General features: G+C 29.9%; 2 protein-coding genes across 2 annotated transcripts; both read right to left on the bottom strand.

The window, feature by feature from the left end:
• Positions 1-97: 97 nt before the first annotated feature.
• LOC139094705 (phospholipase A1 member A-like) lies at positions 98-1,795 on the bottom strand. The gene is made up of 6 exons (XM_070645847.1): positions 1,708-1,795; positions 1,572-1,650; positions 1,157-1,491; positions 1,025-1,094; positions 739-959; positions 98-672 (listed from the first exon to the last, which is right to left on the bottom strand). Exons 1-6 carry the CDS (start codon positions 1,730-1,732, stop codon positions 389-391), a joined length of 1,014 nt encoding a protein of 337 aa, XP_070501948.1. The 5' UTR covers positions 1,733-1,795; the 3' UTR covers positions 98-388.
• Positions 1,796-2,482: 687 nt separating this feature from the next.
• LOC139094392 (uncharacterized) lies at positions 2,483-8,902 on the bottom strand. Its single transcript, XM_070645431.1, has 8 exons — positions 8,749-8,902; positions 5,278-5,409; positions 5,165-5,191; positions 3,803-3,961; positions 3,410-3,508; positions 2,900-3,331; positions 2,736-2,777; positions 2,483-2,646 (listed from the first exon to the last, which is right to left on the bottom strand). The coding sequence occupies exons 1-8, from the start codon at positions 8,900-8,902 to the stop codon at positions 2,483-2,485; spliced, it is 1,209 nt and encodes a 402-aa protein (XP_070501532.1).
• Positions 8,903-10,721: the final 1,819 nt, after the last annotated feature.

Genomic DNA, 10,721 nt, shown 5'->3' with positions numbered 1-10,721 from the left:
TTTTTAATAATGATAACAAGAAATAAAAATTGAAAAAATTTATAAAAATTTAAATACAAAATTGAAATAGCGGCATGAATTGCCAATTTTATTTTAAACACACATAAAATGTGATGCATGATAACAACTATAATAAATTTTAAATTTTTTTGTATGCTATGTATTCACTTATGTTCTTTCACTTCTACATACAGAATCGTGTATATTTAAATGATAAATAAATAAGTATATGAAAAAATGAAATTTGATACTGTTATTGTTATTGAAATCTTGCTGGATGACTATGTATTTGCCAGAGGTCGACTTCAGGTCAACAAAATCCGACTCGACTTCGAGCTCTGCTAAAGGTAGGAAACTGTTACTTTTCGACTAGTTTATTTCGAAACTATTAATGAGGTAAAAAAAGGATGGCGACTTTCTTGCCAATCGCAATATTTGTATCAAAATACTGCTTATCATGATTAAAAAATTTTTTTGACTTAAGTTTTAAATAAAATACTCCAGGTGTGTTAGGGTTTGCATCCAATCCCATATAATTTATGGGATTTTTACTGCAATATCCATTCATATAATCGTTCCAATTTGAGCACTTATATGCCGGAAAAAAGTGTGGTCTGTTTGGGTCCAATGATTGCGTCCAATATCGAATGGCATTCAAATGACTGCAATATGCTAAAATCATATAAAGAAAAATTTGAAGCTAATCGATTCTAAAAAAGTACTATGTGCATTTCTCACAGCTGATATAGTTGTAAAAATTATCATTTCTGAATGGTGGACATCCTGGCTGAACGTCTGCATTGTTAGGAAGGAACGTTACATGTCCCAAAGGTATACGAGTGCCTATGAAAAATCCATCGCTTTGAATTGTATCCACAAATACAGCATCACTAGGTTGAAGTGGCTTTTCATAACCAAATGAATAAGTTTTGAATTTGGAAGGATCCAGACCTGTAATTCTGGTTAGAATAATCGTATATAATATTGATAAACACAAAAGCTATGCTTTGAATGAGTTACATACCTTCCAATTTTAAATCTTCCTTTTGATGATTCTTGTATCTTTCTTCCCATAAAACCACAAGCATGTGCACCTGTCAAAATAAAAATATTTTTATAACAGTTTGTAAATAACGGGACTCAGGCAAAAATATACCAAAACTATGTCCAACACAATGAAAAGTTTGATCATTCAATCCGTTATTAAAAAGTTTTAAAAAAGCATTTGCTGCTTTACGTCCAACCTCAGGTACTCTAATTTCCACAGTAGAATACAAATCAGTATTATAGTCACTCCAATCAAAAACTAAAAAATTGTAGCCACCTCGTCTAACGTAAGCATCGATTAGTTTACTGTCCACATCAGAATTGACAGTTTGTAGCCATCCAAAAATATACAAAGCTGTCGGACGTCTTTTATCAAAACTCTTATGGGTCATCAACTGATTGATGTCCGATAAACGGAAATCACTATAAATTCTAGAACTCGTTCTGTTCTTTTTGATACGATAGACGAGAACATGCAAAAAAATATATTTGGTATTATTTTGTCTACAATAAAAAATACATACCCACTGTAAAATTTCACCGTTATTTTATCATATTCAATTGCTATTGATAAAGATCCACAGATGCAAATCCACACTGTAACTTTATTACGATATAAATTTTAGCAATTGTGAAAATAGAAATTAAGTAGTAAATCACCTATATAAATTAATCTAACTTTCATTTTGGTTTTGCAGCACAAAAAATTATTTTTAAACTTTTCTTCGCTGGATATCCAACTCGGTTGAAATTGTCTTCAGAACTGAATATTTAAAGTTTATTTTGAAAGAACATTAAAATTTGCATATGTATCTCTTACAAAAATTCTTTACTGCGTTCATGACATCACTGTTTTTATGATTGTTTCCACTTGAACCTGTTCCATATTATATTCTCTTTTTTGGGGATTCCTAAGTAAACAGTTAGGAATTTGAATTGAAAGAGATTTTACGTTAATCAGCTGTTTAAACCTGACACGATTTAAAATTCTTGATTCTTAATCATCAATTTTTAATAATGCAAATTCAGTTCCGATTTTTTGTCGGAGTTGCAGATACCATTTCAAGCACTCTAATTGCATATGATCATAAAGTCTGATAATGCAAACAATCAACAGAAATAAAAAAATCAATAATTTAATGTGAAATATTTTCAATTTGAATTTTTGTCGCGTCATTTTATTGAGCGGATGGATTATATTGCAATAAAATTTCAATTACATTCAGGTTATTTAATTTTGAGTTCCTTAATTTCACCATTTTAATCTGTAATTTTTTTTTCAATTAATTCCATTTTTCATATTAATTAATACACTTTTTATTCAGTACAATAATAACAATACAATACAAAAAGTCGAGGATAATGAATCAATACACGAGAAATGTTTAATTAATTAAGGATAATTAAGTCTATACAGGAATAAATTTTACAGCATTTATCCATTTGTACACGGTTGTTGTATATAATCCAAGCAGAAACCACGATTATCGACATCATTAGGAGCTTCAACTGAGTCTGTGTGGAATGCCAATCTAAATGGTCTGATATTGCTTGAAATTGTTCGTTCAACATTCGAAACTTCGGCATTAAATGTTCCACCTACATGAATATATGTAATTTTTTTTTTGGGTAGAAAGAAAAAGTTTTTGAGGTAACGGTTGAATAATTAAGAGTACGAGGTATATTACCACATATTTTATCTTCACAGGCCATCATTTGTGGAACACGATCTGAATAAGAAAATAGATAAATACAAGGTTTAATTACATTTCCATCCCCACGTTTCAACAAGCAATGAATAGTTCCATAAACTTTTCTAATGTACAATAAAATTTATCGACTGTTTTCTTACCAGCAACTTTGGCACAAGGAATCATCAGCCAATCATTTGGACATGAATTAGGTTGTCCTGAAACTCCACCACCTACCATTGCCGATACTTGAACATTTGTATTGCCTGACAATGAGAATGAACGTGTTCGATTTGTACCAGCTGGATCAGAGCATGGTGTATATTGAATGCTACAGAAATTTCTCTCCATTCGTACGCAAATGCTATAGTCTTGATTTGACAATTGTCGACCTGAACTTGGATCGAAATTGAAACTTTTTAATCGACCACTAACACCTGTGAAATATTGTAGACATCCTTGGTCTGCTTTCGATATTGATCCACAATGAATTTGTGAGATTCTTATACGCCAGCTTCTCGGAAATTTCGGTCCACTTGTAATAGCTGTTAAAATTATTGGATTCGATTGACCCAAACCGGCATCAATATACACTAAATGTGTGGAATGTGAGGATGTATAAAAAAGTTATTTGTGGCATTAAATTCATAAGTCAAAGCATTTCCACTTACTATGATCACCATGTGAAATACCACAAATCACAGGCACCGTACTTCCGCCACTTACCAGGAACTGATCGGAATTACAAATGTGATTTTGAATCTCCGGACCTGAATGTAATAATAAATATGGATTAAATAAATCGAAATGGAAAATATATAGTAAGGACGGAAAGGAAATGTGGGAAATTGTGATTGTATGAGTACAAGTAGCAGACTCAATAGCAATTTTCAATTTCCTGCGTCATAATACTGTGGATGAGTGAGTATTTTTTTAGGTAGTAAAAAGAGGAAGGGAAGAAAAAAATTTATGTGTAAATGAACCGAGAAAAAGAGGAAAAGGAACGACGGCAGATTCAAAAGAGAGAAAATTGAAAAAAAAAATCGTTTGCACATTCAATTTACCAGCAAGAGCAAATTGCTCGAAATCCAATCGAATTTGACAGATTTCGGGGTGAAGTTTGAGTATTGTTAGTTGACAGCTTCCTGTTCCGTCTGTTGTTTCTGGATGATTGGGATTTACGAAATATGTTCCATTTTCTCGTGCGACACCACCACAGCTTGCTGTTTAATGAAAAATTGTTCTTTGTGAATTAAAAGGGTTAATAAATAATTTTGTTGCTGCTTCTTTTCTCTTTATGACGACTTTAAGCTTTAAAGTATACCCATAGAAGTTTCAAGGTTTTCTGCAAACTATAAACTATATAAAAGCATGATAACAATATTTTGACTAAAACATATTCAATTTCGTAATAAAATGATAAAATCATGCTGAAAATATTTTAGGGATGTGCCAGCAGCCTAAATTTTATAATGTTGAAAAATATATTGTTAAATATCTATTGGAGCACCCATAAAAAATGTTCTAAACAAGCAGCAAATATTTAGGAACATAGTCATTAGAAAGAAATTTATGTGCGATGATAAAGGATGCTGCTGTTTATGACTTGTCGTCGTCAGTCGTATAGTTGTATGAATATTTTATATATTTTATATGTTCATATACAACACAGTGCTTTAAACTTTCTTATTTAAGTCTACATTGGAATTAAGGCTTGTCTTAAACTTACTCTTTTGAAAACTTCTTTCAAGGAAAATATAAATAAATTGTGGTAAACTAAAATCTGGCATCAGAAAGCAATAACTTATAACTTCTAGAATCATATTATGAAACATTATACACAGTTAGTATGTCTACAAAAAAAACACTGTTTGTAGCAGAGTCATGGGAAATGAAATCATCATTTTATGTGCTTCGTATAAAAATTTATAAATAAAACCTCATTTACCGGAAGGAATGAAAACTCATTTAGTAGAAAGCACAAGATGGAGTAAAAGTCTCATAATAATTTTGCAATTTTCATCATGAAACCAAAGTAATGTAACAGAAGCTATGAGTAGCTCAACGTGGCTAGAGTTGAAGGGGAACATGGGATGGATACTTTTTGATTGGCTTTTCAAAACCTGTACAGTAGCTAATATGGTACAAGAGTATACCCTCCGGATATACGAATGCCTAGAGAGGCAACTACTTTGTTAAGTCATACCTTGCGAAAGCTTCTGAGGATTTATCATAATTTTACTTACAAAATCGATGCTTGGTACCCGCACCAGATATGCTAAGACAAAGATATTGTCTACAGCAAACAGTTCTTAACCAATAACAATAAGTACCAGAAAAGTTCCATCCCTTAGTTCATTTAAAGCATCAGCAAGAGAAAACAGTAGCAGCAAGAAAAATGAATTTATGACACATTTCATGCTTACCCATAAACACACAACATATTCCATATCCTGAAATGTGAAAGAGCACTTTTTATGAGCACTGCTTTTTTTCATAATTAAATTTTTTTTTGTTAGTTTCATTTTCTTCTACATACCGCCTGCACACTGTCCTCCAGCTATTCCACCTCTCAACTGACACTCTGTTGCTGGGATGCAATTACCTATTTCACCTGATGGTGCGCTGCACTGTCCCTGATCCCACTTTACGAATGTTACAATTGGTAGAACTAGATGTAGAGATTCATGAAGCGGAATGTATTCATTAAAATAATAAAAATAAAAATATGTGAAAGAAAGAAATTTCATAGAATGTGCGGGGAAGGCAAAATGAAGTCATTTTGTATGATGTTTAAATTTTCATGCTTATGTGAAGCTAGCGAGATTCATAATGAGATAATGATGTGCTATGGCGTGAAATTTTTTGTGACATTTTTTTACTAACAATATTATTGTTGTTATCGTTGGATTATGTAAAATAGAAAAATTGGTATTATGAAATTACATGGCTTTAGAAATGGAAATGATTTCACTTGGAGCAATGCATATGTTTTATTATTGCATATTATTGATTGTTATACTCTGCATGAACTCTTCTGCAATGGTATTTAATTAAGCTTAAAGGCAAATTAAACTTCCATTTGATGCTGTACATTCCCTTTTATCAGATCAAAATAAATGGAAAACTACATCAAATAGTATATCCATAACAGAGTTACATAATCCTTTAAAAGCCTATAAAAATGAAAAGTTGAAAAATGTTCAATTGAGGATGGAAATTGGATTTTTTAACTGCTTGTATTTTTGAGTGTTTTTTCGCATCAGATTCCATGTTTTAATACCCACAGAAATGCGTATTGGTGAAATAAAACTCTCTTGAAATGAAAAATATTCACTTGATACACCGTAATATGATAAATTTAAAATGTAAATGGCTTTGGGTTTAAATGAAAATTTCTCAGAAGTGATTGTTAAAGCTTTTTTAAATCCTTTCTGATTTTAGCTTCTGAAAAGAAAAAAGTTCTGAAATGTTCACAAATTCTTTCTTTTGTTCAAAATGTTGTTTGTTTTCTGCTTATTTGAATATTTTTCAATGAGTTTCGACAAGAATTGAAATTGTTACTGAATATGTTTTTGTATAGAATTCAAAACTAATTCTGGAAGCAGTCAAAAGTTTTCTGTGATTTTTTTAGTTTTGGCCCTGTATAGGGTGACCATCTGCTTGGCTATCGGATTATGAAAAAAAAGTTTACTCAATCGACTCAACTCCATATGAATATCGAGCCGACTTCGAGTTCCGCTAATTTCCCAAATTCCTAAACCTTTTTCATCATCATTCATTCAAGTTGCGACAAACATTTATCATTATATCTCATATTTACCAGTGACAAACTAAAATTTCACCCCTAAATGGAAATATTTGAATTCTCAATAAAACTGTCATAATGATAATTTAACAGCTACTCTTACTAGTAGAAATTTCAGACATTCTAATTAAAGTCAAATATTAACAATGCAAAGAACAAATAATTCAATTTAGTCATTTTATCTCGTAATTAAACATCACTTAGATAAATATTTGATGAGCGGATGATTAAACCGACTTTTTAGCATGAAAATTCAATTTATACCCGTGAAAACCTTTTTTGTGTTCTGTGCAATGCAGGCAAAAATAACGAAAGATCTTCCTGTTCTTCTTTTGGTTTTTTCCTGTTATCTTTATTTCTTTTTGGAAAGGGAAGAAGTTTTTATTGCTCTTACTCAAGTTTGTTTTAAGTTTTTTCTTACTTCTTTTCAAAAAAATCCTTTTTCTTTGGAATAAAAGTTTTGTGTTTGCTAGCAAAAATAAATTGTAACTGCGATAAAAGTGGATTGTGTGTATGTTTATCTGTATACCGTACTATGAAAGGACTTTTTTCCATTTGATTTATATTTTAATCCCTTTTTATTGTATTTTCTTCACATCCGCTCATATCTGCTATGCTGGTGCTCAATTTATTTTCTTTACAGAACTTTCTTGGATATTAAAATGTAAAGTTGTATTTAAAAGTACATAAATGTGTCCTTTAAGAAGAAAATTTAATTTCGGCTATGATATTTGAATAAATACACACTTGTAACATCTCTATTTAGGATGGAAACTTGTGGGATATTTGAGCTTGAAGAACAGATTGGGCTACAAGAAATTCAGATATTTCTTCATATTATTTCAACAAGTTATACTCAGCATCTTGTCTTTAAATGATACTTATTTTAATGTTGTGTAATTTATAGTTTATTTTGATATATGGCTCAATTTTAAGGCTTAATTCATAATTGAAAATTATATGATAATATTGTACAAGTATTCCAAATACCTATGTTTAGCAAGCAATACATCAAAATTAGTGTTGACTGAGATTGATCATTATTACGAAATGAACTAATTTTCAAGAAAAATTAAAACATATTTCCCCCTTAAGAGTTTTTTCCTTAACAGCATTCTTGTCACATTTTAATTATCTTAAAAATTTGTTACCTTCCTTTTCTTATTTAACCAAATTTTCAAGTATATAAGAGGAATTTTCATGACATTATTTAAAGAATTTCTCCTCATTTTAAGAAAAATGTTTCCCATAAAATCTCTCAAATCACCCAATTTCATGGCATTTATAAATTGAAACCTTTTTCCCTTCTTTGCTACTGTCATACACACAGCATGGCAAGGTCTACCCTACAACATATTTTATTATGAGAACCTTAAAACCCTTTACCATTCTCATATTTGAGTTAATTTTTATGGGTAAGGAAGTGTCGGTTGACTGCAAACTTTACATAATTTAATGAGTACAATTAAGCACGATTATATTAGGCAAACAGCAAGCTGATATTTTTTAACGTTGTATGTTCTTAATTAGCAAATGTTTTCCTTCTCTCATTTAATTACTTTATTTTTATCGTCACATCACATTCACACACGCACTTTCATGTCATGCACAAAAAAACAACATTGAGGGTTGAAGGAAAAGAAGATGAAACACAAGCTGTGAGTGAATTAATCCTCAGATTTTTCTACATTCTTATTCCAAGAAGAGACTTTTTTATGATAAATGGGAACGAATAATTATGTACACATAAAATGTAATTTTTCTTATCCACATAATTGCATCGCATTATTCACAGTGATTTTTTTTATTCCAAGAAGCTCCTCTTTGCCCTCATTTCTGTCAGTTTGTCATTAATATTTCTTGATTCTATTTTTTTTTTGCATAAGTGAATTCTTTGAGGGTATTAAATCAATTTATTTCGTAAAAATTGCATGCATTTATATATTCTAATGATGTCAATAGCTCATTATTCAGTATAAATATCTATAATTTGACAGATTCACTAAAAAACAAATTTCACTAAAATTTTCCTCCTATCATTTTCATTTCCATTTATGCCAATTTAGAAAAAAAAAAAACTAATTTATATGAATAGCTAATGTCTGTGATTTGTTTGTGCAAGCATTTATGTTTATGATCGAGAATAATAGGAAGTCATATCGCGTGAAATATGATATAATCTCGTTCTGATTAATAACTCACATCGACTTTCTCGCTTGCTTTCACTATATTGATCACTATATGGATTTCCAATTCTTCTATATCTTTGTCTATAACTTGATGCTATTTCACAATTTATAAATGTCACTTGATGTGCACAGCATATTAAAAGTATTAAAAATTTCATTTTCTGCATTTTTATTTGATATTTTATTTTATCTCATCACAAATAAATTAAGAACTTTTTTAAATGAACACTTTTGTCACTAGTTATTTTCAGCACAGCACTTGTTGATACCTCAAGTGACGAAAATCGAGTAATTTTTTTGACACACTTTACTCTTCGATTTTATAATGTTTACCTCCACAATTTTTTCTGATTCCACTACATCCACTTTTTTTCGGTATATTATTGCGTGAGAATTTTTGCTGCATTAGTGCTCATCCAATGATACTGCTGTGATATGAAAAATCCATTCAAGTGATACTTTTATAAAGTCATAGACTGCAATAAAATTGAATTTTTATTATAAAAGTTTTTTATGAAAAATGGAAGGAGCATGAAAAATTGAAAGTTACATCAAAACACTGATTGAAAATTTAATTTAATTTTCCACTATCGTAGCTCGAAAGGGAAGACGGCAGGCAAGAAAAATGATCATGAAAGTGTAACATAGCAAAAAATTTCTTTTGTGTTTATAAATAGTTGCTCATGTTAAATTGACAATAACGAATGATAAATTATCGTGATATGGTGTTTTGAATGAGAAAAATTTCTTCTTGCTGTTAAGATTACTGCTGGTGTATGATGGATAATTATAGTATTTTATAATCCAAATTATAGCAATTGTAATACAAAACGTTTTAAACGTTGGTATTTTGATAACAAACATGTGTAAAATTAGCAGGAAATGCATCCAAAGTTCAACGACTGCAAAAATCCATAACCGATAAATACAATCAATACAGATCCAAAAATTCCAATTAAATCACAAATGTTCTGAAAATCAAATTTATTTTAACATTGAAAATATATATAGCGGAATCGACAAGAATTAGAGCACGAAATTTTTTACTGAATGTAGTAACAGACAGAATAATTGACACATTGATGTATGAAAAGTTAATCATAACACATGTGGACATGTCAATATTGATGTTAAGTTGACCCATGCTGTACGACAACAATTTTTATATTTTGCAAGTTTGTATGTTCTAGTTATGGAGCGTGAAGATTAAGAGATAAGGCTTACATGGGTGTGAACATTCTGTAAATTATAAAAAAAATAAAATCAATTTTTTAAATTTTTCTCAAAACTTTTATTAGATAAATTTTTCAAATTTTTTTACGGTAATTTTTCTCTTTTTTTTTGACATCGACTCACTAAAAACAATTTTTTTCGAATATCACATCTATATTATTATTACTTTTAAAGTATTTTTCTCCTTTTTCAATTTCTTTAATCGAAAAATTTTCTTTTATTTTGATCTATTCGATTGATGTGTAAAGGAAGCAGCGAAAAGCAATGAGAAAAGTTTTAAATTTTCATACGCTCGAGAAATTTAATTCAATGAAATGTAAAGGAAAAGTCATCAATTTACGATTCTTTTTAAAACAAAAGGCACGATGAATTGAAGTTTATTGGCCTAGTAGCTGACGATAATTTTATGATATTTTCTTGAGATTCATCTGATTTTTGTCATGGAAGAGCTTTTAATAGAATTTATTTAACAATAACTATAAGCTCGCTTAATCTAAGCTATACCGGTAAGCAGAACTCAAAGCCAATTTAAGTTTATCCTCTTTCTGAGTACTATGGATATTCAAGCATCAGCAATTAATAGTAGAATCCTGTTGATGCATCTTTTTATAGGCAATAAAAGAAAGTAAAGAGTACAGCCACTGACCATAAAAATGTTTTATGGATTGACTTATAAAATGTTTGCTTTAATGTGGTTACTTAATTTTATATCCTTAAAGTTTCAACTTAAATTTTGAAAATATTATTCCAATG

This window comes from Chironomus tepperi, unplaced genomic scaffold (genome assembly GCF_022539635.2).
Source record: "Chironomus tepperi strain 1889 unplaced genomic scaffold, CSIRO-AGI_Ctep_v1 contig_354, whole genome shotgun sequence".
Classification (NCBI taxonomy): Eukaryota; Metazoa; Arthropoda; class Insecta; order Diptera; family Chironomidae; genus Chironomus; species Chironomus tepperi.
The sequence above is the reverse complement of the archived record's forward strand: the minus strand, read 5'-3'. Positions and strand labels throughout refer to the sequence as shown.